Genomic DNA, 27,453 nt, shown 5'->3' with positions numbered 1-27,453 from the left:
TGCCACAGCAATGTCTATAACATAATCTGAAAACCCTGATGGGCAGCTCTATCCATATAGATTGGTAATACAATTTTTAACTTTAAAAAGAGAATTGTTTTTTATACTATTTATTTAAGAGAGGAGCAGAGAGAGAATGAGAAAGAGAATGGGCATGACAGGGCCTTCAGTTGCTGAACATCAACTCCAAATGCATGTGCCACCTTTGTGCATCTCACTTATGTGGGTCCTCAGGAAATCAAACTTGGGTCCTTTGACTTTGCAAGCAAACACCTTAACTGTTAAGCCATCTCCCCAGTCATCGTCCCCACACCTCTGCTTTTCTGTCTCTTTTTTTTTTTGAGCTAGGGTCTTGCTCTAGCCCAGGCAGACCTATTCACTCTGTAGTCTCAATCTCACAGCAATCTTCCTACCTCTGCCTCCAGATTACTGGCATGAAAGGCGTGCTCCACCATGCCCAGTTTAGTGAGAAAATAATGATTATCCTTAAATCTTTAGTTATCAAGTATTGTTTCCATAACAGTTCTAATAAGTTTTATTTTCAGAGTAGGCTAGGGTGGGCAGGGCTTATGTAACCAAAATTATTTTAAAACATACAAGCCAAGCATAGTGATGAACATCTTTAATCCTAGCACTCAGGAGGCAGATGTACAAAGATGGAGTGTGAGGCCAGCCTGGGACTACAAAGTAAGTTCCAGGTCAGCCTGGGGGAGAGTGAGCCCCTGCCTTGGGAAAACAAAACAACAAATATACTTGATGGTGTTTTTTGTACCTGTAACACCATTGTTGGATTGGCAGATGACAGCTTATCGACAATTTTACTGTAGCAATCCTGCATCATGGCCTGGTCTTCATTTAATCCACTTTTGGGTTCATCCTTATTGCTTTCTTGAGAAGCAGGAGGACTTCCTCCTTCACATTCAGAAACCAACAATTCGTCTCCCTGAATATTTCCAAGCAAAGTTGGAATTGCAGAGGAAAACTTGTTTCCTACAATGAGATAGGAGAGTACAAATACTGTGACTGCTTCTCTCATGCACAAGCACACACTGGTTTACGGAAGACAAGGGTAACTTACTGACTACACAGCTCTCATGAAAAGTCATCCTTTCTGTATCAAGTTGGCTGGAGATATGCTTATTCTGCCATTTCTACAAGTTTAGCTTCCGTAGTTATTTATTTTTTATTTTTTTGAGGTAGGGTCTCACTCTAGTTCAAGCTGACTTGGGGAATTCAGTATGGAGTCTCAGGGTGGCCTCAAACCCACAGTGATCCTCCTACCTCTGCCTCCCAAGTGCTGGGATTAAAGGCATGTGCCACCACACCCGGCTAGCTTCCGTATTTATAAACCCAAAAAGCTAGTGGGAAAAGGCTACGAGAAGATAGCAAGAGTCTTATACTCTAGTCAAACTACAGAACATTGTCTAACTCTTATCTGCTAGCTACGGCTCTGTGATCCTGAGTTAACTTGAGTTACTACAAAGACTAACAATGTGAAATAATGGGAAAGACACATATTCTAGATACAAAGTAGCCACTTCCTCAATAAGTCATACTACTGCAAAAAGCCATGAGCACTAGAACATACAGCTCAAAAATAACTACTAGCAAACTTAGTAACAGTATTTCAGTATTGCATACCTGAAGCCTGAGATTCACTACTAAGAGATATAGTTCCCACTATAGCAGGATACAATATGAGATGTGGAGAATCTTGGGCCACACGGCAGAGAAGGTTACAAATACTTTGACGGACATACACTTCAGGGTGGTTTAAGCGTGAGAAAAGCTGTGGAATAATTCCTTCAGTATAAGAAGAAACAAAGAAAGAGTCATTAAAACCTGTCGAAATTTTAAGTGCAAAAGGATAAAAGCAGATATGTGTTAGTGTCACAAATTTAAGGTACTACCTGGACGTAACAAAGAACAGCATGTTCCTGATCTGCAAATCTATGTATGGTACACGACTGTTATCACAGACCAGAAAACTTTTAAAAAGTTCCAGAAAAATGGGTCTGGAATAAATGCCTCTAAGAAGGCAGACACAGATAATTTTTACAAAGGGTATTTTAAATCTTTCAAAATTTATTTTCACCACCCTCTTCAAAATTAATTTTGCATATAAAATTTTGCTTTTCAACCTCTCATTTCTCTGGATGGACAGAGGGAAGCTCCTTAGGGGGGTACTATACAGTCCAGAATATCTTATGAACTAGACGGCTTTTCTTTTATGTTTTCAAATAATAAACATAACAAAGGGGACAATGTTTTTTTTTTTTCCAATGCTTTATGTACCTAATCAAATATTTAGCTAAGCATTTTTTTTAAGGCCATTACCTCTCCACGGAGCAGTAGGGGTGGTTTCCAATCCATGTTCCAGATACTGCCGAAGCTCCCCAGCATGCTTCACCAGCAATCTCAGCAGTCGCAAGGTAGCCATCACAATCACATCATCAGTGCTCTGTTCCACTCTGTGGCTTAAATGTACTCTAGGGTCATCCTCATCTAATGGAATCTAAGAGTGAGGGAATAAAGGAGAATTAATTTTTTTTATTACGCTAACAAAAAATTTTTTAAACTAATTTATTTGCTGGGGGCTGGAGAGATGGTTTAGCGGTTAAGGCACATGCCTGCGAAGCCTACGGACCCAGTTTCGATTCCCCAGGACCCATGTAAACCACCTGCACAAGGGGGCACATATGTCTAGAGTTCATTTGCAGTGGCTCGGAGGTCCTAGAACACCCATTCTCTCTCTCTCCTTCTGTCTCTCAAATAAACAAAAGTAAAAAATATTTTAAAAATTAATTTATTTGCAAGTACAGAAAGACATGGACATGCAGGGCCTCCAACCACTGCAAATAAACTCCAGATGTATGCGCCACTTTGTGCATCTAACTTTATGTGAATAGTGGGGAACTGAACCTGGGTCCTTGGGCTTTTGCAGGCAAGTGCCTTTACAACTAAGCCATCTCTCCAGCCCTTACTATTGTTTAGTAGAAAAGAGACTCCAAATATTTTCTTCTTTTTTTCGGGGGAGGGGGGAGTTCGAGGTAGGGTTTCACTCTAGTCAAGGTTGACCTGGAATTCACTATGTAGTCTCAGGGTGGTCTTGAACTCATGGTGATCCATCTACCTCTGCCTCCCAAGTGCTGGGATTACAGATGTGCGCCACCATGCCTGGCTCCAAATATTTTTTCTTAGAACACTCATTCCCACCTACCTGACCAGCATTGAGCTTAAGGAAAGTAAAATATGCGCTACAAGAGAGTTTATACAGGCTGAAGATTCTGTCTACAACTTTTCTCCACACTTTAATAACTCCTTCAGTTGCACTCTCATCAAGTTCTGAAAGCCATGGGCAGCTTGATATTAACTGCCTCCAAATAACATCAACCATATCATCTTCCTCATTATCTTCATTCTCTGTTATCTGAAGTGTTATATCTTCATCCTGAGGAAAAATTGGATATAAAATTTATTTTTTAACATAAGGTGAGAAGGCATGATTTAATTAATTAGCACAAGAAATTTTTTCATATTTATAAAGTACTAATTTCCTTATTATTAGTGGTTTATGTACTAAACTTATGTCCAAAAACTCTTTAAAAAATTTAATATTTTATTTATTTATTCATTTGAGAGAAAGAGGGGGAGAGAGAATATGAATGGACACACTACAGCCTCCAGCCACTGCAAATAAACTCCAGATGTATGCACTGCCTTATGTGGGTCCTGGAGAGTCAAACCAGGATCCTTTGGTTTTGCAGGCAAACACCTTAACCACTAAGACATCTCTCCAGCTCCCTCTCCCCTCAAGGCTTCTCTTTATGATATACTATCTGGACATGGCGGCACACATCTTTAATCCCAACACTCGGGAAGCAGAAGTGGGAAGATCAATGTGAGTTAGAAGCCTGTTTGGGACTACAGACTGAGTTCCAGATCCTGGGATAGGGTGAGACCCTAACCTCACACCAAACAAACAAAAAAACAGTTGTATGATATAGTAGTAACTAATGCAGCTGATGAGAGAGGATACAAGCAATAACAAATGAACAATTAAAAAAAACTTAAACTTTTAGGTGTTTTGTTTTTTGACGTAGGGTCTCACTGTAGCCCAGGCTGACCTAGAATTCACTATGTAGTCTTAGGGTGGCCTCGAACTCAAGGATATCTCTGCCTCACGAATGCTGGAATTAAAGATGTGCATCATCACACCTGGCTTTTGGGGTGTTTCTTTTGTTTTGTTTTTGGGGTACTTTAAATACTTCTAAATTATAACATAATTGTCTGCAAACATAAATATTATCTTTTTAAAGTTTGAGAACATATGCAATATACCCATTTTTTTCACAATACTATATATATATTATATATATACATATATATACACACACATATATACATATACATACATACATACACACACACACACACATATATATATATATAAAACACCAGCTTTTTTGTTTGTTTTGTTTGTTTTTATTTTTCTAGGTAGGGTCTCACTCTAGCTCAGACTGACCTGGAATTCACTGTGTAGTCTCAGGGTGGCCTAGAACTCACGGTGATCCTCCTACCTCTGCCTCCCGAGTGCTGGGATTAAAGGTGTGCGACACCACGCCCGGCTCTAACACCAGCTTTGACAGAGATACCTAGGTGCCACTATTTAGAGCAGAACTAAATCAACAAAAATTGGCATGCAAATAAAACCTATGCTTTTGAATACGGTATTTAAATATCAAGTAACAAAAGAACTGTATAACTGATAGGACTTTGATGGGGAGGGAATGAATGCTATAGTTCATTTAGTCCAGTGTTTTCTACTCTTGCTATATTTGAATCACCTGTGGTAGAAAGGGGAGTAACCCAATGATGGAGAACTTGTCTAGCATATGCAAGGTCCTAGGATCAATTCCCAGCATCCCACCAAACCCCAAAATCACCAAGTTAAGCCTAACTCACAATTTATGGGGACAGAGTTCACATATAAATGGCCTATTTTAAAAGCTCCCAACCTAGGAAGAATATAGAGATTTTTCCGTTTACTGTGCTAGAGATTATGCACAGGGCTTCATACATACTAAGCAAATGCTCTATCAGTAGGATGCAGCCAGCTCAAAAAAACCAATTTCTGGGGCTGGAAAGACGGCTTAATGGTTAAGGTGCATGCCTGTGAAGCCTAAGGACTCAGGTTTGACTCTCCAGAACCCATGCAAGCTAGATGCACAAGATGCCACACCACTTCTCTCACTCTTAAAAAAACAAAACAAAACAAAGCCCAAAGCCAGGCATGGTGGTACACGCCTTTAATCCCAGCACTCAGGAGGCAGAGATAGGAGGATCGCCATGAGTTCAAGGCCAGCCTGAGAATACACAGTGAATTTCCAGGTCAGCCCGAGCTAGAGTGAGACCCTACCTCAAAAAACCAAAGAGAGAGAGAGAGCGAGAGAGCGTAATTTCCTCAAACATTGAGTTACAACAATAATCTTTACACTACTTTACATGAAACAATTTTCCTTGCCTGAATTCCTGCTGGCCGACATACAGCCTGCCCAAGAATACCATATATTCTCTCTCTCTCTTCTTCAGTTACAGTATCTGGAAGCAGATTTTGAACTTCAGATTTTTCTCTTGGCAAGAGACGGACACCTTCTCCCTGACTATAAAAAATAAACAAGTTATCAAGCATTTTATCTATGAAAACTTTACCAAAATAGTATTTTCTATATATATTTTACAGTGCATGAAATAAACTGCACATCAAAACATACATACCTAGCATTGTCAACCACCTTTCTGCCCCACCTATAAGCCCAACTAGCCAATGCTGCCCATGATTTGGCTACTTCAGGAGCCTGCACTGAAGACAGGTGGTACAACTGTCCCAAAATGAAGTCTGGTTCTCCAACTCCAATATGCACTGCCATGATGGGGGAAAAAAAGGATGAGAAAACTTTCAGATCTTTGCTATTTGTGAGCAAGCACCAGTTTGACAAAGATTACAGCATACAGTTTGTTCAGGCCTAAATTATCTTTTTCTATAGTATTGTCGTGGCAAAATAAATCCCTTTGCTTCCCAGCACCTGTGGAACACATTCATGACTTTAATTACTGTATTTACAGCATCTCAGGTTATCAGTCATGCCAGGAAATGTGTTGCATCATGCATTTAAGTGGCTATTTCTTTATGACTAGATTAATTTCAAGTATGTCACAAAGAATAATGCACAGATGATATGCACATCACACTGACTGAATAACCAAGTAGAAACCTTTATTTCCTTTAACGAGGGGAACAACTGAGTATTATAGAGAGTGTACTTGCTAAGATTTATACAAACTATAAGACATGTCTCATATCTCTTGATATGCATTGGTATTATTTTTTCTTTATTTATTTAAAAATATTTAATTAATTTGAGAGAAGGGCAAGAGAGAGAGAAAAAATATGGATGTGTGAGGGCCTCTAACCAGTGCAAACAAACTCCAGAGGCATGAACCACTTTGTGTATCAGGCTTATATGGGTACTGGGGAACTGAACTTGGTTCCTTAGGCTTCACAGGCTTAACCGCTAAGTCAATCTCTCCAGTTTCCAATTTTATTTTATTGGTTTTCCAAGGTAGGGTCTCACTCTAGTCCAGGCTGACCTGGAATTCATTATGTAGTCTCAGGGTGGCCTTGAATTCATCCTCCTACCTCTGCCTCCCAAGTGCTGTGATTAAAAAAGTATGTGCCACCACACCTGTCTTAGTTTCCAATTTCTTGAAACAGGGTCTCACTCTAGCCCAGGCTGATGTGCAACTCACTCTGTAGTCAGTCCAGGATGGCCCGGAACTCACAGTGATCTTTCTACCTCAGCCTTCTGAGTGCTGGGATTAAAAGTCTGTATCACCATGCCCAGCAGCCAACACACACAAAAAAATACATTTCAACAACAAAACAAACACACGTACACACACAAATGGATCCACCTGCAATCTAGCATTTAGGAAGCAAAAATAGTAAGATTTTAAGTATGAGATCAGCTAAGCTACATAGCAAGGCACTGTCTCAATAAAACAGAAAAAGGGTCAGATGTGGTGGTGCACACCTTTAATCCCAGCACTCAGGAGGCAGAGGTAGGAGGATCACTGTGAGTTCAAGGCCACCCTGAGACTACACAGTTAATTCCAGGTCAGCCTGAGCCAGAGTGAGAACCTACCTCAAAAACAAAACAAAACAAAACAAAAACAGAAAAAGGTAAGGGGAATATAAAATATACAACAGATCAGACTAATTGAATCAACTGCCTTTTTGTCTACTAATTTTGCTAGTATCAGAATAAGAAGTTTGGGTCTGTAGTTTCTGTGTTCCAGCAACCAATGGCAACTCAGGATACTACTTCCCATCTGTTGATCCTGGTATGAATTTTTATGTACCAGGAGTAGAATTTTGCCAGATAAAATATCCAAGCCACAAAAGCGACATGCACCTGAAGACTGGTTAAAATAATAAAAGAGGAAGACTGGCTAAAATAATAAAAGAGGGGGGACTGGAGAGAAGTGGCTCAGTGGTTAGGTACTTGCTTGTAAAACCTGACAGCCTAGGTTCTATTCTCCAGTACTCATGTGACAGACTCACAAGGCAGGCGTAGTGGCGCATGCCTTTAATACCAGCTATCAGCAGGCAGAGGTAGGAGGATCACTGGATTTTGTAGTGTGTGCCCTTGTACACAGTCTCAAATAAACAAGCAAGCAGTGGAACAAATAAAAAATCTTTAAAATTAATAATGAATCCCTACCTGTAGACTCGCTCTCAATCCTAGGGTATTCTTCCTCCATTGTATTAACAGAGGGCAGTTCTATTAAAGTGAGAATGTTTTTAGACAAAGTAGAAAGGCCTGAGAAGTTCTGTTGTTGCTGAGCCCTGTAAACCTGTTTCAGCTGTCCTGAAATCTCTTTCCATTCTGCCTGGATCCACTTAGCCAGTGTCAGAATTGACTTAGCCACAGCATATTCAGCTTTCGCAGACTTGCAGAAAGAGATGGCGCAGGAACTCAGCATTTCCATTGCGTGTGTAGACTGTCCTACAGGGGTTTAAAAAGAAAATAAACAACCAAAAAACTACTAATTTACCCGTAAAGGCAAGTGACTGAATGAAGTGATGCTTTACTTTTGGAAATGCAAATTCAAGCCAGGCTGGCATGGTGGCGCACGCCTTTATCCCAGCACTCACAGAGGTTGGAGGATCACCGTAAATTTGAGGCCACCCTGAGACTACAGAGTGATATAAGTGAGACCCTACCTTGAAAAAACAACAAAAACCAAACAAGTGTAAATTTAGTGATAATCATATCTGGAAATATTTCTTAACTTTTTTTTAATGAATTACATGCCTATTACAAAACAACTTACTCAGCAAGCAAATGTACTGCAACAACTGGAAATAATCTGTTTTTAATTACAGCCTACACCATATACTTTTATTATACTTTTTTACTAACCTGCTGTATACAACAACTTTGTTTTTTCAATATCAAGCTCAGGCCCCCATTTTTCATCCACTTGACATTGCGTTGAGAGTTTTTTAAAATGCTGGACTAAATCCTGGGCAGTGGTTGTCTTTCCCAGCTGAACCTCACTGCACTGTGCCAGTAATCTTGTTGCCAGTGACACATTCCCCCGTTTTCTAGCAAATTTTGCTGCCGTTAGACCCAATTCCATGAGATGGCTTCTGATTGGGACTGTTTGTTCTAGGAGAAGAAATAGGTTGGTTAGGTTGATTAGCTCCTAATTCATCTAACTTCAGACTGCATATCCATCCTCACCAACTCCCCAAACAAAGGAAACACAAGTCCTTACCAGGTGCACAGTGCTTGTTATATAATATACACTGTAACTAAATGTACACAACAAAGTATAGCAAAGTAAAAACATTAATTTAAGAAATTAACCTTTTGGGGGGCTGCAGACATGGCTAAGTGGTTAAACGCTTGCCTGTGAAGCCTGAGGACCCCAGTTTGAGGTCTGATTCCCCAGGACTCACATAAGCCAGAAACACAAAGTGGCACATGCATCTGGAGCTTGTTTGCAGTGGCTGAAGGCTCTGGTGCACCCATGTTTTCTTCTTTTTTTTTCTCTCTTTCTCTCAAATAAATCTAGGGTTCCTGAGAGGCAGGTGTGGAGAGTTTTACTGCTATAACAATCTTGATAGCTGTTCATGTGCTAGCTGAGTCCACCTTCCAAGTATGTCAAAGGTTCTATAACCTATCTCAAGTGGAATTCAGTCTACCAACCTCCAAACCCTTTGCTCCCACTCTTGTTTTCCCTTGTCAAGGAAAGGAATAACACCTAACATCCTAGACTTTACCTTTAATGTTCATATCCAGTTTGCTTTTTTTTTTTTTTTTGGTCATTATGCTAAATTGGTCCTTTGCCTCACTTTTTTTTTTTCTTTTTGTTTTTTCAAGGTAGAGCTTTGCTCTAGCCCAGGTTAACCTGCAATTCACTATGTAGTAGCAGGCTGGCCTCCCCACAACGATCCTGCCTTTGGAGTGTTGGGATTAAAGGCGTGCACCACCACACACAGCCCTTTGCATGATTCTTTTTTCTTTTCTCTCTCTCTCTCTCTTTTTTTTTTTTTTTTTTTTTTTTTTTGTTTTTCGAGGTAGGGTCTCACTCTGGACCAAGCTGACCTGGAATTCACTATGGACTCTCAGGGTGGCCTTGAACTCACGGCGATCCTCCTACCTCTGCCTCCCGATTGCTGAGATTAAAGGTGTATGCCACCACGCCCGGCTCATTCTTTTTCTTAAGAGTTAATATTATTAATTATTTCAGAAAGAGAGAGGGCACCAAGGGCATCTAGCCACTGCAAACAAAGTCCACACACACGCACCACCTTGTGTATCTGGCTTACATGGATCCTGAGGAATCAAACCCGGGTCCTTTGGCTTTGCAGGCAAGCGCCTTAATCGCTAAGCCATCTCTCCAGCCCTGCCTTATTCTTTTCTTTCAAATATTTTTATTTTTATTTATTTATTTGACAGAGAAAGAGGGTGAGAGAGAAAAAGAGAGAGAATGGGCACGCCTGGGCTTCCAGCCACTGCAAATGAACTCCAGATGCCTGCACCCCCTTGTGCATCTGGCTGACATGAGTCCTGGGGAATTAAACCTGGGTCCTTTGGCTTTGCAGGCAAACGCTTTAACCGCTAAGCCATCCCTCCAGCCCCTGCCTCATTCTTATACTCCTCTAATCACTCTCCATTGAGCAAGTGAAGTGACCCCACCGAAGTAAATCTGAACATTTAAATCCCCTGTTTAAAAACCAAAAAAAAAAAAAAAAAAAAACCCAAGAAAGAAAAAAGCTGGGCGTGGTGGCGCACGCCTTTAATCCCAGCACTCAGGAGGATCGCCGTGAGTTCGACCCTGAGACTACATAGTGAAGTCCAGGAGAGCCTGAGCTAGAGTGAAACACCTACCTCGAAAAACCAAAAAAAAAAAAAAAAAAAAAAAAAAAAAAACAAGAAATCCCCTGTTTAAAGCACCTGGCTGGCAGCTTACCACTGCCCTACTAAACTAGGATTTTGATGAGGCCTTGCTTCTATCCAGCTTTACCTCTCTATTTTCTTCAGGCAAAGTGAGTCATCTAAAAATCTTTCATAACTTTGTCTGGACTTCACACCCAATGTCCTAAAGAAATCAGCAAGCCTTCCCTTCCTTCTCATCTTTATTGGCTAGTTTTAGCTTAAATGCTAATCCCTAGTTAAGCTCTTTGTATGCTCTTCTAGCTGCCTACATATTTCCATTCAACACATAACACTGCAGGGTTTTTTGTGTCCAATGTCAGTCTATCCTGAAGGATTTAGAGGTCCACCAAATCATCGAAGAACAAACTTGTCCTGTTCACCACCATCCATCAACATGAAACACATTACACCTGGACAAAGATCACTTAATTAGCACTTATCTAATAATCATCATCATCATCATCTAAAAATAGGCCTGGTGGGCCCAGAAAGCCAAGCGCCACATATTCTCTCTCATATGTGGATCCTAGCTACAGATGATTGGGCTTTTGTGTGAGAAGGAAAAAACTCAGTAGCAGAGGCCAGTAAGTTAAAAAGGAGATATAAGTGGAAGAGAAAGGAAGGGAGGAGGGTACTTAATAGGTTGGTATTGTATATATGTAAGTAGAAGAAAGAATAGATTAATGGGGGTGAAAAGGTCCAAAATGAGGTCAGGGGAAGAGATTGAGTAAAGGAAAGGAAGAGGGAGGGCTAATCAAAATCTAAGAGGATGGAAATAAATCATATGGACTCCTCTGGTTTCAGACAATGGAACACTCAGGAGCCATAGATCATTGTTAGAAAATTTTCAGTGCCAGGGATGGGACACCTTCCAGTAAGTTGTTGGCAAGGGAGGTCCCAGATATCCCCAAAACATTACAGGCTTTTGCCGAGGCCCTTGGTTTACCACCAGGAATAGATGGTAAGACCCTATGGCTGAAGACTCCACATACTTGGGCTGCAAGGCCACTGAGAAATCCTGCTGGAACCGAGCTGATAACCTCCTCCATGTAGATCAGCTGACAGAAAGCTGGAAGAAGCCATTCTACATGTAGTTCAATGGGAGAAAGAGATACCACCAGTGAAGATACTCAACAGTGGACACTGCAAGCCTATAATTGGCCAACCAGGCCAAATGAGCCAACGGGTGCAATAGTGGCATATGTGCCATGGTGGAAACCAGCTGCCCTCCAATTGGACTGGAGGCCTGCTCCATAGGAGGGAATACATCCCTGATAACAGAAAACTTAAAACAGGGGTAGTCATGAGCCCTATGGCTATAACATCTGCTGATGTCTGAATAAGTGTATATATACTATGCTTATCAAACTGCCCAGTAAGCACTTCTCTTAATATCTATACCCTTTTATTAACGCTACTCTCACTATGGGTAGAGAATCTTCTCTTTTCAGAGGGCAGTGACCTTGGGACGACTCAGAAGTTATCATAGACCTAGAAAGAAGTGACTGGAGTAATGAGTAACATTTCTCTTTTTTTGTTTGTTTTTTTGTTTTTTGGTTTTTGTTTTGTCGAGGTAGGGTCTCACTCTGGTCCAGGCTGACCTGGAATTCACTATGTAGTCTCAGGGTGGCCTTGAACTCATGGCAATCCTCCTACCTCTGCCTCCCGAGTGCTGGGATTAAAGGCGTGCGCCACCACGCCCGGCTCATGAGTAACATTTCGATCACACCTGCCAAGGCTCAGGGTCTAATGTGGAAAAGGTGGTGGAAAGAATGTAAGAGCCAAAAGAAGGGTAGGACTCCTTACAATGTGCTCCCTCAGACATACAATGGCCTGGATATCCATGACCTCATTGTGCCTGACACTACCTACACAAGACCATCATAAGAGGAGGAAAAGATCATGACATCAAAATAAAAGAAAGACTGATTGAGATGGGGAGGGGATATGATGGAGAATGGAATTTCAAAGGGAAAGTGGGGGGAGAGAGGGTATTACCATGAGATATTTTTTATAGTCATGGAAAATGTTAATAAAAATTGAGAAAAAAAATGAAGAAGAAAAAGGTGAAATACTTAAAAAAAATCGGCCTGGTGGCACACACCTTTAATCCCAGCACTCGGGAGACAGAGGTAGGATGATTGCCGTGAGTTCAAGGCCACCCTGAGACTACATAGTGAATTCCAGGTCAACCTGGAGTACAGTGAGACCCTACCTCAAAAAAAAAAACAAAAAAAAATTATTTGCAAGCAGAGAGACATAACAGAGACAGACAGACAGAGAGATGGGCATGCCAGGGCTTTAAGCCACTGTGAACCAACTCCCAGATGCACACACCACTTTGTGCATCTGGATTATGAGGGTACTAGGGAATCGAACCTGGGCCCTTTTTGGCTTTATAGACAAGCTCTAAACCATCTCTCCAGCCCATCTAAAATGTCTCCAGCCCATCTAAAATGTTTTAACTGAGAAGATGCACCCTTAATAAAACAAACATCTTACGGGCTAGGGTCAAGACTGAATAGAGAAAAAGTTGAAGTGGAGAAATGGCTCAGCTGTTAAAGACACTTGCTTATAAAACCTACAGGCTTGGGTTCAACTCCCCAGTACCCACATAAAGCCAGATGTACAAAGTAGTTCATGTTTGTTTGCAGTGGAAGGAGGCCCTGGCAGACCCATACTTACTATTTCTCCTCTCTCTTTTTTTCCTCAAATAAATCAAAATAAATAAGTAAATGGAGAAAGCTAGGCCCAAGTATTTACTTCTTCTGTTTCCTGATTGAGGATGAAATGTGACCAACTGCTCCTTCCTGCCAACAGGACTTTCCCAGAAATGATGTACAATTGCTCTCTAACTGTGAGCCAAAGGAACCCTTTCCTTCACTCCTTAAATTGCTTGTTAGGCATTTGGTCAGTGCAACAATGTAAATGCTAACAGCAAAGCTGGGTGTGGTGTCTTGAGCCTTTAATCCCAGTATTCAAGAGGCTGAGGTAGGAGGATCACTGTGAGATCACAGCTAGCCTGGAATACAGAGCTCTGTATCAACCTGGTTAAGAGTGAGTCCCTGTTTCTTTCTTTCTCTCCCTCCCTTCCCCCCCCCCTCTCTCTCTCACACACACACACACAAAGTCACAACAGCTTCATACTAACAGAAAAGTAGATAGGGGAGATTGATCATTTGGAAAATGCTTACCACACAAGCACCAAGACCTGAGTTTGATCCCTCCCACTTACATAAAAGTAGGGCATGGCTGGTGAGGTGGCACATACACCTTCAATCCCAGCAACTGAATCAGGGGTAGGAGGATCATTGTAAATTCAAGGTTAGCTTGGGACTACAGAATGAGTTCCAGTTCATCCTGGCACAGAGTGAAATCCGACCTCAAATAAACAAATACATAAATAAAAGCATGGTAGTACATATCTGAACTACTGTGTGGGTGGGGAAAGGCTGGGCAGGAGAGACCTCAGTTTGCTGGCCAGCTAGTCTAGCAAAACTTGTGAGCTCCACGTTCAGTAAGATCCACCAAAAGATGAACAGAGAAAAATAATGGCATTTCCATACAACAGAATACTACTCAACTATTAAAGGAGGATTCTAAGATAAGATTTAATGTGTATGTCAACAAACCTATTTTTTTAAAGAAAATAAATTACCTTTAATTTTCTCCAACAATTGATTCTGGTACATGGTGTATCTTAATGCCTGCATCCATGGCCTCACATCATGCTGTTTACAAGAACGCAAAGCTTCACTGAAGAGTGGAATAAGACAGTCCTGTCAGAGAAATAAAAAGTTCATGTTTGGAGAGATGCTTGGTGACTCAGTGGTTAAAGGTACTTGCTAGCAAAATCTTATGGCCTGGGTTTGATTCCACAGTACACACATAAAGCCAGATGCACAACGTGGGGCATACATCTGGAATTTGTTTGCAGTAGGACACTGTGTGACACCATTCTCATTCATTCTCTCTCTCAATAATTAAAAAGAAAAGAAAGCTGGACATGGTAGCGCAACACTCAGGAGGCAGAGGTAGAAGGATTGGCATGAGTTTGAGGCCACCCTAAGATTACATAGTGAATTCCAGTTCAACCTGGGCTAGAGCAAGACCCTACCTCAAAAAACCAAAAACCAAAACAAGAAAACACAAAAATTATTTTTTTATTCGAGACAGAAAAAGGCAGAGAGAAAGAGAACGAGCATGCCAGGGCCGACAACCACAGCAAAGGAACTCCAGATGCATGCACCACCAAGTGCATCTGGCTTACGTGGGTTCTAGGGAATCAAACCTTGGTTTTCAAGTTTTGCAGGCAACAGCCTTAACCACTAAGCCATTTCTCCAGCCCTCTATTATTATTCTTAAGAATATGCTTATTAAAATACACTTTTACACACCTCTGTTGAAAGTCTATTAGAAATTGTGTTCTCCAAAGCTGATGAACAATACAGCTGCAATGTACTAAGAACCGGCAAGGACTGGGACACTGTTAGTGTGGAGAGTCTTAGTGGTCCGATGGCTATGCGAGAGGTCTGCTTCAAATACTTTACCACATTCCTGAAAGAACACATTTACTGCCAATTAATGGAATTCTTCAGTTTGTCACCAATGAAGGAATAAAGAAGTTAAGATAATCCCATTTGGCATCAAAAGTTGGGGCATGAAAAGTCAAGATATTTTCTTTTAGAAGTTTTACATTTCATTTAGTTTCAGCATATGTTGGCAAGTGGCATTCACACATTACATGACATCTACAATTAGACCACAGCTATCAGAACTAGTATTATTTATTGAGCTAGCTGTCCCTTCCCCAGTTTTCCCACAATACATTTACTGAAATTGCACTTACTCAGTGATAACCTGCCATTTCTGATCCTGTTCTACATGATTTAAAGCAGTTGCTAAACAAACAGAACTTCTCAACAACTGAACTTCAATGGATTTCTGAAGCTCTCGTGGATCTGGACTTAACATGTTTGGAAGCAGTTTTTTCATATCTGAAGTAAAAAAAAAATGTAGTAAGTTCCTTTTTAATGAACAAGAGTAATAATTTGCTTTGGCAATATTAAAAAAAATCAAAATCATTAGTGAATAATTCCTTTAATTATTAAGTTCAGAAATATTAAGCAGTAAGCATTTCAGATACCTGTATAAAATCAAATATAAAATTATACCTCATGCCCCAAGAAACAATTGACTTTAAGAGCTCAGATGTTAGTAAGCAATGTATTTTTCCATTGTTTATACTTGTATTTATGCCAAAATAAAATTTTACAACTAAAATTTCAAAGAATTTTTTCCACTGCAGTTCATGAGATTTAAGCTTGCTACTAATAGGTTTTAAACTAAGTAGACAACTTCCAAACAAATTTACCTACTTAGTTAAATTTGTTATGCCAAAGAAAACTCAAAAGGTTCATGCTTATCATGTGACAACTGAAATATTGTTGTTAATTACAGGTTTGAAATCAAGTCCGCTATTAAAAGACAAGCACATCTGAACTGGTTAGGCAGGCCACTGACTTAGTTTCTTTGAATAAGAAACCAAAACCAAGGAAAATTAGTTTCAAGATAAATATGATTCTTCTTTCATTTCAAAAATTATGAAATTTTTCAAAAATGTGATATATAAGTTAAGGGCTGGAGAGATGGCTCAGAGGTTAAAGACACTTGTTTGCAAAGCCTGACAGCCTGGGTTCTATTCTCCAGTATCCATGTTAAGTCAGATGTACAAAGTGGTGCATGTGTCTGGAATTCATCTGCATTGGCACTGGGGCCTAGTACATCCACTCTCATTCTCTCTCTCTCTCTACTTGCAAATTACATACACACACACACACACACACACACACACACACACAGTGTATTATATATATAATGTATATGTAGATATACATATTATCTACATACAAGTTAATTACAGGGGAACTTAAAAAGCTACACACACACACACAGTGTATTATATATATAATGTATATGTAGATATACATATTATCTACATACAAGTTAATTACAGGGGAACTTAAAAAGCTAGAGGTCATGCCTCTTGGAACATAAACACAGCTAAGATGAATCCACGCAGATTTTTATAATTTTTCACAGAATCAGTTTAGAAATGTGCACCTTATATAATGCAGCTATTCTTACTAGAGGCCAATCTAGATAAGCATGAGTTAATCTCACTGTATCTAAGAGAACTCCAACACACAATACTAATGATATGAATCTTTGGATAGCATAGTACAAAATGTTCCACTTGTGATAAAGACTTTCATGAACCACATCAAGAGGAACATCAACAAGACAAATATGTAAACCTGAACACTGCTTTGTACTTTCTTAAGCAAAATGCCCAAATACATTCCATTGAAGTATTATTCAAATGACTTAGTATTGAGGGTATGATCGTATATGGTGTATATATGGTATACATGTGTGCGTGCAGATGGGCGTGTCCTTGTGCACATGCACGAAGAGGCCAGAGGAGAATGACAAAAGTCCTCCTGTACAGCTCTTTGGCTTTATTTCCTTGCGAAAGTCTCTAACTGATCCTGGAGCCCCAATGATTCTCCTGTTTCCAATTCCCTCAGGACAGTGGTTGCAGGTATACATGGCCATGCTCAGTTTTCTGAGTGGGTATTGGAGATAAGATAAACTTAAATCCTCATGCTTATGCAGCAAGCACTCTAACTCCCACTGAGCCATCTCCTCAGCCCATATTGTAGTTATGTTGAACTGGACAGTTTTTCAATTAACCTATTCATTGTGAACAGTACAACTCTAAATTTGTTTCCTCACAGGGACTCTGTCCCCAAAGATGTGCAGTAACTTCCAGATTTCCTAGTAAGAGAGTTAAACATCTTCAGAAACTTGCAAAGAAAAAAAATTTTTTTTCTCAAATACCTATTTTTTCCTTTGATCCTCCAGCAAGTAGATTAATATTTTCTCCTGGTAACAATTCCAGTTGCTCAGTGCATTCAACATATTCTCCAGACTCAAAACTACTAAGAGACCTGTAATTAAAACAGCAGTCAACTTGTGCTATGCCCTACCTAGCCTGGAACTATGGGTAAACAGTACAAGGCAGCAGTGAAACTGGAGTAGCAAACAGGAAAAGTCATAGCTGTGGCTATCAACAGAGTTCGCTCACTTGTGTCTCCTTCCTCTCTGTGGTCATGTGACACACTGGTGGTAGCCTACACATCTAGTTCTTGCCAGGAACCCAGCAGCTAGCCTCTTAACTTATCCAAAGCTCAAACTTCTGTCAAATCTCTCATCCTCTCAGCCTTGTATTTTACTTTTAACTACTACTGCTGGCATTCCTCTCCCTCTGTCTTTTTCATTGTTTTTCCATAGAATCTATTTATCCTCCCTGAAAGACTTTTCACTTCCTTCACTTACCTGAGACATGACCTTATTTATGAAACTCCTATGACCTTGGAGCACCAATGCCAGGATGAAAGACAACACACCACCCTAAGACAGGATTTACTGATGAAGATGAACTCCTATCCTCCTACCTCTACCTCCCAAGAGCTAGGATTATAGTTCTGCACAACTATACCCAGTGTTTTGTTTTTGAGGTAGGGTCTCACTTTAGCCCAGGCTGACTATGTAGTCTTAGGGTGGCCTCGAACTGATGGTAATTCACCTACCTCTGCCTCCCGAGTGCTGGAGTTAAAGGCGTGCACCACCACGCCCAGCTTTACACCCAGTTCTTTATCTTGGCCTGCCCCTCGCACTGTGTCCCTTCCCATACCACACACATTGAAGGCAGCACTAAAAATGTTACCGTGCTTAACTTGTAACCACTGCAACAGTGCATCAGTACCACCACTGGCACCTCAGGATAAGAGAATGGATTGGGCTCTGATGAACTGCTAATGTTTCATGAGCAACATATGTATTATTTCTACCTCCACAGGTCCTTGGGTCCTCTCCAGTGGCAGGATCCCTATGTCACACTGCCTTACAGTTCTACACTTTCAGTTTATGACTAGACTAGCACAGGTTTTAATTTTTCCTACTCTAACCCCTAATCTACTACCAAATGTACCCATCTTTATCTGCTTTCTTGAGGAACTGAAAAAGTGAGGACTATCGGTCCTTCTATGAAAATTCTTTTTCCTGTTCCTTTACTTTCTGTCTTAAAGGGTTAGAACACATGTTTTTATTTTGGTCCAATGTATCCCACTGCCTGGCACATAGAATGTGCTCAATGAAGAAAATACTCACTGAACTGAGAATAAGGCAAGGACAGCACATCAAGGCTAATCACTTTCACCTTCCCAGCCAAGTGTCCAAGATGCAAAGAATAATCAGTTTTGAATTGCATAATTAACAAATGCAAAGAACAAGGAGATTAATTTATAAATGTTCACAAACTCTGTCCTCATTAAGGCATAATTTTTTTGTCTTCATTTTTTCAAGATAGGGTCTCACTCTAGCCCAATCTGACCCGAAATTCGCTCTACAGTATCAGGCTAGCATCACACTCACAATGATCCTCCTACTTCTGCCTCCTGAATGCTGAGGTTACAGGTGTGCACAACCACTCCTTGCTAAAGCAATTATTTTTCTTTGTTTGTTTGTTTTGGCTTTTTGGAGATAAGGTCTTACACTAGCCCAGGCTGACATGGTACTCACTATATAGCCCAAGGTGGCCTCAAACTCATAACCAGCCTCCTCCCTCTGCCTCTCGAGTGTTGGGATTAAAGACATGTGCAACCACGCCTTGCTAGCAGGTTTTTATTCTATACATTCAAGCATAACTTAGAAACAAATCAATCCCATAGGATGCTTTCTAAAGTGACATTTCATTATATTTATTTATTTTTAATTTTTAATTTTATTAACATTTTCCATGATTATAAAATATATCCCATGGTAATTCCCTCCCTCCCCACCCCCACACTTTCCCATTTATCATTATATTTAATGAGTAGTCTTCCTATTAAGTGAGTATCTTCCTTGCCAGCAGTGTTGGCTTTCTCCTATAATCACGTTTAGGACAGCACTATTACAAACACACTTTATTTTCTACTAGCAAAAGAAAACTATTTTTAGTATTTCTTGCTATAGAGGAAGACAGTAGCTATTAACAGAGCCAAGGACCCTTACTTTATATAGTTGAAGTCGGCTTTCAGGTTGAGTGAGGTGCTGCTGGTGCCCTTCTTCAGGTCATGGACTGCATTTTGCCACTCCTGCACAGCAGACCAGTCTGCAATGGAAATGTAGCACTCGCACGCCTTGTTCCCTAGGTAATTTATAACTTCAGGGGAAGAGTCAGCTAGTTTGGACAGCACAGTTTTTCTGGATTCACCTGAATGAAGGGATTGAATAAAGGAAGGTGGGGGAGGAGAGTTAATCAAAATTAAAGATGTTATGAATAAGACATATGGAAACCAACTTCTTTACTAGCCAATAATAAATAAATAAATATATATATATATATATATATATATATATATATATAAACAAAAAAATTTTTAAGAGTAAAGGCAGAGGTATGGACATGGATAATGGTGCACCCAAAAGCCATAGACTGATATTAGAAAAATTTCAATGACCCAAGTGTGGTAGTGCATGCCTTTAATCCCAGAACTCAGGAGGCAGAGGATGGAGGATCACTGTGAATTTAAGGCCATCCTGAGATTACACAGTAAATTCCAAGTCAGCCTGGCTAGAGAGAGACCCTACCTCAAAAACCAAAAACAAAAGAAAACAAAATTACCAGTGCTAGAAGTAAAATACCTTCCAGTGAGTTGTTAGCCAGGGAAGCCCCTGATGCCTCCAAAACATTAACATGCTATTGCCAAGGCTCTTGGATGCCCACCAGAACTAGATGTTAATGACATTATTAGTGAAGAATCCACATGCTTGGGCTGCAGATCACCAAGAAATCAAGCCGAAGCTGAGATGAAAAACAAGCTATGCAGCATGCAGCTTTTTGTGAAAGAGAAGTTACCAATGGAGTCAAACAGCAATGAACCCTGTAAGGTTTATGGCTGGCCAGCCAGGCAAAATGTGCCTGCCAACTGATGCAACAGTGTCATGTCCGTTATGGGGGCAACCAACTAATAATTGGATTGGAGACCCACTCCACAGGAGGGAATACATGCCTGGTACTGAAAATCTAGTCAAAAGTCTATTGCTAGGGAGGTCATGAGATCTAGGGGAGTAATTGCCTGCTGTTGTCTGGCTGAATGCATATATTATTCCCATCAAACTACCCTCTAAGAATGTTTTAAAAAGATATTTATTTTTATTTATTTATTACAGAAAGATGGAGGAAGGGAGGGAGGGAGGAAGAATGGGCGCACTAGGGCCTCTAGGCACTGCAAACAAACTCCAGCGGCATGTGCCACCATGTGCATCTGGCTTATGTGGGACCTGGAGAATTTAACCTGGGTCCTTAGGTTGGGCAGGCCTTAACCACTAAGCTCTCTCTCCAGCCCTCTAACACTTTTTTAATGTTTGTATCTATTTATTAATGCTACTCTCACTTTTAGTTACAGAACTTCTCTTTTCAGATGGTGATGGGCTCTGGGGTGACTGAAAAGTGACAGTTCAGCACTTTAAACATCTCTATCACACCCTCCAAAGCTCAGTATCCATTGTGGAAGAGGTGGCAGAAAGAACACAAGAAGCCAAAGGAAAGGTAGGACTGCTTACAATGCAATCTTCCAGACACAAAATGGCCATGATATTCATGGCCTCAGTGCCTGAAACTACCTACACAAGACCTTCATAAAAAGAGAAAAAGATGATGACATCAAAGTAGAAGACTAAGTGGAAAGAAAGGATTCAACAGAGGGTGAACTTGAGAGGGGTATTGAGAGGGAGGGATGGGAAATACCATGCTTTATTATCTATACTTATGGAAGCTTCCAATAAAAAAAGTTAAAAGAAAAAAGCAGTTCCAAGTACCTAAGGCACTTTAAAAGAAAACTGAAAACATACCGTACATAAGACTTGCATAAACTACATTTTTTGCACTGTTTTATGTAAACACTGAATGCTCACCATTCAGAGAATGCTTGGGGCTGGCACTGTTTCGTCCAGCATTGGCCAATGTGAGAACTGACTTGTCGAAGCTTGAGATGCAGCAATCAACACCTGTCATGGCACAAAGGTGTTCCTGGTATTCCACAGAGGCCTTTTCAAACCTGAAATGCAAGTCATGCAGTCTTATTCCAAATACACATGTCTTGTCGGGCGTGGTTGCACAAGCCTTTAATCCCAGCACTCGGGAGGCAGAGGTAGGAGGATTGCCATGAGTTCGAGGCCACCCTGAGACTCCATAGTGAATTCCAGGTCAGCCTGGGCTAGAGTAAGACCCTACCTTGAAAAACCAAAACACCACCAAATACACATGTCTTAATTAAGAGTGTGTTGCATACCTCTAATCTCAGCACTCAGGAGGCAGAGGGAGGAGGATTGCTGTGAATTCAAGGACAGCCTGGGCTGGAGTGACAGCCTCTGAAAAAAAAATTGAGCCAGGCGTGGTGGTGCACGCCTTTAATTCCAGCACTCGGGAGGCAGAGGTAGGAGGATCACCATGAGTTTGAGGCCACCCTGAGACTCTATAGTAAATTCCAGGTCAGCCTGGACCAGAGTGAGACCCTACCTCGAAAAACCAAAAAAAAAAAAAAAAAGAGTGGAAAAGCCACAAGGTATATATTTCTAAGAAAGGGGGGGGGACTATACTTCAACAAAAAGAGGTAGGAGGATCACTATGAGGTCATGGCCACCTTGAGACTACATAGTAAATTCCAGGACAGCCTGGGCTAAAGTGAAACCCTACCCTGAAAAACCAAAAAATAAAAAAAATAAAGATGTCTTATACTAGCCGGGCGTGGTGGCGCACATCTTTAATGCCAGCACTCGGGAGGCAGAGGTAGGAGGATCTCCATGAGTTTGAGGCCACCCTGAGACTTTGTAGTGAATTCTAGGCCAGCCTGGGCTAGAATGAAACCCTACCTTGAAAAACAAAAAACAAAACAAAAGATGTCTCATACCGAAGTGATGTAGAGCAAATTACAATACTGAAATTGGACAGGACTATTTTGTCTACAACATTACCTGGTAATAAAGGATTTAAACAGAAAGTAATCTGATCATCCATTTCTTTAGTAACTTACCTCCCTTCAGCTTGTTGGGCTACTGAGTTAATCCACAGAAGATTCTTGCCAACTATGGAAGATGACCAGATAGCAATTCCTTGTATAGCTTCAGGACAATGAAGTTCACACAGTGCTTCCACCACCATCATAATTGTTACTTCCAATTCATTATTCTGAAAACAGTAAGCAGAAAAAAATTAATGACCATTAAATTCAAATCTGTACTGAATTTACCATACTCATCACATCTCAGTGTATTTAATGTCAAATATAATTAATAATTATGATCACATTACTTAAGCTCAGGATTTATAGGTCATCCATGATGTGAAAAAACTGAACAGCCCCCTTAAATTATTATAAACACTTGGGTTGGAAAGATGACACAGTGGTTAAAGGGTACCTGCTTACAAAGACTAATGATTCAGGTTCAATTCCTCAGTACCTATATAAAGCTCAATGTACAAAGTGGCCCATGCATCTGGATTTCATTTGTAGCAGCAAGAGTCTCTGGTACACCCACACCCACCCAGTCTCTCCCCACCACCAAAATATATAACTTTTTTTTTTTTGAAGTAGGATCTTACTCTAGCCCAAAATGACCTGGAATTCACTACAGAGTCTCAGGGTAGCTTCAAACTCACAGTGATCCTTTTACCTCTGCCTCACAAGGGCTGGGATTAAAGGCATGTACCATCTTGCCCAGCAATAATTTAATTTTTATTTTAGAGAGTGAGAGAAAAAAATTGGAGGACCAGGGCCTCAGACAGTGCAAGATAACTCCAGAGATATTTGCACCACCTAGTGGGCATATGCAACCCTCACTTGCCTAATGTTTGTGTGTCTGGCTTACATGAGATCTGGAGAGTTGAACATGGATCCTTAGGCTTCACAGGTAAGCACTTTAATGTCTAAGCCATCTCTCGAGCCCAAAATAATTTTTTTAAAACTAAGTATGTTTAAAGGAGCTGGGGACATGGTTCAGCAGTTAAAGGCACTTGCTTGTGAAGCTTGCCAGCCAAGGTTCTATTCCCCAATAACCACATAAAGCCAGATGAAAAGTGGCACATGTGCCTGGAGTTCATCTGCATAGCAAGAGGCCCTAGTGGGTCCATGTTATTTCCCTCTCTTCTAAGTAAGTAGATTAAAAAAAAAAAAAAAAGGCAGTAGTTTTGTGGGCTTAGTGATTAAAGGTACTTTGCTTGCAAAGTCTGAGGGCCCAGGTTCAATTTTCCAGTACCCACATGAAGCAGATGCACAAAGTGGTGCATCTGGAGCCTGTATGCAGTGGGAAGAAACACTGGTGTACCCACCCTCTGTTTCATTGCCCCTCTCTCAAATAAAGTTTTAGTAAGTTTAATAAGTACTTTTAACATATCCTGTGTATGAAACATAAACACATGATATGGGAAGATACCCAGAGCAAGATACTACCTCACAGAAGATAAACACATAAACACACACACACACACACACACACACACACACACACACAGGTGCAAAAACTTTAAAAAAAAAAATAACTGGAGAGGCTAGATAGAGATGGCTTAGTGATTTAGGGTTTAGGCATTTCCTTGCAAAGCCTAAAAGCCCAGATTTGATTCCCTAGTACCCACATAAAGTCAGATACACAGAGTAGCACAAGCATCTGTATAGTTCCTCTGCAATGGCTCTTTCTCTCTTTTCAAATAAGTAAAAATATTTTTAAAAAATGAACTGCAGCCAGGCGTGGTGGTGCACGCCTTTAATCCCAGCACTCAGAAAGCAGAGATAGGAGGATCACCATGAGTTCGAGGCCACCCTGAGCCTACATAGTGAATTCCAGTTCAGCCTGGACCTGGACTAGAGTGAAACCCTACTTCAAAAAACAAAACAAAACAATAAAAAGGAACTAGAATTTTAATTTAGTGTGCAGATCAAATTACAACAAAGAATTCAACCTCAACTTTTACAAATCAACAGATATCACATGCATTCTGAGCATACCACCTTACCTGAGATGGACTATTTGATTTCATTTCAGTAAGCAAGTCAAAGCCATGTCTCACTGTCACAGCAGGCTGGCCTGCCAACAATCCTACCCTCATGATGGAGAGGCGGATCCGAGTTAGCCAGTCTTGACAAGTTTGGCGATTTGTATAGAAAAATGTCCTAATGACCTTTATAAAAAAGGGAAATACACAGTCAGTACTGATTTCAATTATGGTAGAGATGACTCAAATACAAATTTAAACAAATACAATACACAGGGCTACTGTAATTTCAGCTCTGTTCATACTACCAGGTTTCACAATGAACTGCTAGCAATGTCCCACTGAAACCCACCTTGGGAGGTGATGTTAATGCATTTGCACATCCCTCATATGCATTATACATTAATTTCTCCAGGTTTTCTAGATACTGAAGGAGAAGAACAAGTCTAAGTTGGTTGCTGCCATGGCCTTCATCATTGTCTGCAGTGGTCCACTGACTCACATCCTGATCAGGGTTTAAGGTGTGAGCTGCAAGACTTCTTATGATACCTGAAAGCAAAGAACAACAATCTAAATGATATTATTTGGGCTGGAGAGATGGCTTATGGTTAAGGAACTTGCCTGCAAACCCTAAGGACCCAGGTACGATTCCCTAGGACCCACATAAGCCAGATGCACATGGCAGCACATGCATTTGGAGTTCATTTGCAATGGTTGGAGGCCCTGAAATACCCATTCTCCCCCTCCTCTTCTGCCTGTCTCTCTAAATTCTAGCTCAAGCTGACCTGGAATTTACTATATGTAGTCTCAGGGTGGCCTTGAACTCACAGTGATCCTCCTACTTCTGCCACCCAAGTGCTGGATTAAAGGTGTGTGCCACCATGGCCAGCCTTCTAATTTTTTTTAATTTATTTATTTATTTATTTATTTGAGAGTGACAGACACAGAGAGAAAGACAGATAGAGGGAGAGAGAGAGAGAGAGAATGGGCGCGCCAGGGCTTCCAGCCTCTGCAAACAAACTCCAAACGTGTGCGCCCCCTTGTGCATCTGGCTAACGTGGGACCTGGGGAACCGAGCCTCGAACCGGGGTCCTTCGGCTTCACAGGCAAGCGCTTAACCACTAAGCCTTCTCTCCAGCCCCCTTCTAATATTTTTAAATGATCTTGCCGGGCGTGGTGGCGCACGCCTTTAATCCCAGCACTCGGGAGGCCGAGGTAGGAGGATCGCTGTGAGTTCGAGGCCACCCTGAAACTCCATAGTGAATTCCAGGTCAGCCTGGGCTAGAGTGAGACCCTACCTCAAAAAAAAAAAAAGATCTTATTTAACAAACTCACATTATCAAATATCCTGTTTATTTAGCCATAAACAAAAAAACAAAAAAAAAATCCAATATGGAATATCTTTATTTATAAGAAAGTAAGTTTTCTCCACATAAATTATCTCTCCCCAAGTTTACGAGTAAACAGACATCCACACGACCAATGTAATTTATCAATGAAGCTTTATTCTAACATACATATCTGAGTACTAATTAGAAAAGAAAAAAAAATAGCTGGGTGTTGTGGTGCACATCTTTAATCCCAGCACTTGAGAGGCAGAGGTAGATAACTTGCCATGAGTTCAAGGCCACCCTATACTAGAGAAAGAACTTACATAAAAGATAAAAGAAAAGAAATGCTCTCAAAACTTTCTTCTAACAAACCTAAGAAATCCACTATTTCTGAATTTAAAACACTTGGATAGTCTGCATCACAAACATTGAAGAAAATCAAAGAGCTTATTACCTTCTATTGTCTGGAAAGTGTCTTGAGCTCTTCCCAGTGGGGTTCTCAACTTGGAAAGGACAGTGAACTGCGCAGCTTCCCAAATAGCCCACTGCCAAAGGACGGCATCTGTCTTTAGAAGATTGCGGGGAATTGTTGATTGGTCACGTTTATCCAGTCTCTGGCAGCTATAGAACAATCTTTCTAACCAATTGTCCTTCCTGGGAAAAGTAGTTTCATATTTAATAGACAATGTCAACTCCATTTTATTAATTCAAAACAAATACAAGGGGAACTCAAGTGAGGGAATATAGTTTCCCATACTAAAGAAGCCACAATTTATGGAATTTAGGAATACCGTATTCTCATCTTTCACAATGAGATCTTTTCTAGTTAAAACAGGCTAGAAACAAAGTGTAGTACATGCAGATAATCCCAGCACTAGAAGGATAAGGTAAGAGGAGAAGTTTAAGGCCAGTCTGGGCTACAGAGTGAATTCTGGCTCACCCTGGACTAGACTGACTCTGCCTCGAAAAAAATGAAATGAAATAAAATAAAATAAAACAAAACCAGGCTCAGGTGTGATATGGATCAACAATTAGGGTAAATGTATCATGACAACTTGACTGCCGGTATGTTTCTTTCATCCACAGCACCTAAGCATTTGCACAGTCTTACTGCCCTCATCACTCACCCAAAATGTTGTCAATAATCAGTTAATTGTTGATCATATTTCATCACTGAATTTCTCAACTCATTTGTTTCTACAAATACTATGTTCAAAACATTGCTCCTATTGAAGAAAACTAAATTAAGCAACTTGAAAAGAAAGTCACTTTCTACTCTGCCACCATAGACATATTTTCCCCTCACTACTGGGTATAGGGTTAAGGAAGACACCTTAAAATTACTTTCCCCCTTTGAAAAAGCTTTACCCTGTCCGATGAGAGTTCCCATACAAGATGAAGCTGATAACATCAGAGAAGTCTTGAGGGTGAAATGTATTACTTGGTGCTTTACTCATGTGACTTCTTAATGCTAGAGATATCTCCTGAATTTCTGTGTGATTGTTATTGCTGT

General features: G+C 40.5%; 1 protein-coding gene across 6 annotated transcripts in view; it reads right to left on the bottom strand.

Annotated features, from left to right (window-relative positions):
• Smg1 (SMG1 nonsense mediated mRNA decay associated PI3K related kinase) overlaps nucleotides 1-27,453 on the bottom strand; it is a 135,031-nt gene that overhangs the window by 39,977 nt on the left and 67,601 nt on the right. For all 6 annotated transcript variants that reach the window (XM_045135712.1, XM_045135710.1, XM_045135711.1 and 3 more), the window contains 19 exons: nucleotides 27,309-27,449; nucleotides 26,395-26,594; nucleotides 24,962-25,158; nucleotides 24,631-24,795; nucleotides 22,655-22,809; nucleotides 21,537-21,679; nucleotides 19,632-19,833; nucleotides 17,415-17,524; nucleotides 15,361-15,508; nucleotides 14,909-15,068; nucleotides 14,170-14,290; nucleotides 8,487-8,735; nucleotides 7,785-8,069; nucleotides 5,779-5,923; nucleotides 5,525-5,663; nucleotides 3,221-3,451; nucleotides 2,338-2,515; nucleotides 1,642-1,803; nucleotides 773-990 (listed from right to left, as the gene is read on the bottom strand). In XM_045135712.1, coding sequence (XP_044991647.1) covers nucleotides 773-990; nucleotides 1,642-1,803; nucleotides 2,338-2,515; nucleotides 3,221-3,451; nucleotides 5,525-5,663; nucleotides 5,779-5,923; nucleotides 7,785-8,069; nucleotides 8,487-8,735; nucleotides 14,170-14,290; nucleotides 14,909-15,068; nucleotides 15,361-15,508; nucleotides 17,415-17,524; nucleotides 19,632-19,833; nucleotides 21,537-21,679; nucleotides 22,655-22,809; nucleotides 24,631-24,795; nucleotides 24,962-25,158; nucleotides 26,395-26,594; nucleotides 27,309-27,449 — 3,349 coding nt within the window. The remainder of the gene's footprint in view (nucleotides 1-772; nucleotides 991-1,641; nucleotides 1,804-2,337; nucleotides 2,516-3,220; nucleotides 3,452-5,524; nucleotides 5,664-5,778; nucleotides 5,924-7,784; nucleotides 8,070-8,486; nucleotides 8,736-14,169; nucleotides 14,291-14,908; nucleotides 15,069-15,360; nucleotides 15,509-17,414; nucleotides 17,525-19,631; nucleotides 19,834-21,536; nucleotides 21,680-22,654; nucleotides 22,810-24,630; nucleotides 24,796-24,961; nucleotides 25,159-26,394; nucleotides 26,595-27,308; nucleotides 27,450-27,453) is intronic.

The sequence above is a fragment of the Jaculus jaculus genome, chromosome 16 (genome assembly GCF_020740685.1).
Source record: "Jaculus jaculus isolate mJacJac1 chromosome 16, mJacJac1.mat.Y.cur, whole genome shotgun sequence".
NCBI lineage: Eukaryota > Metazoa > Chordata > Mammalia > Rodentia > Dipodidae > Jaculus > Jaculus jaculus.
Note: the sequence above shows the minus strand (reverse complement) of the source record. Positions and strands in the feature narration are given on the sequence as shown.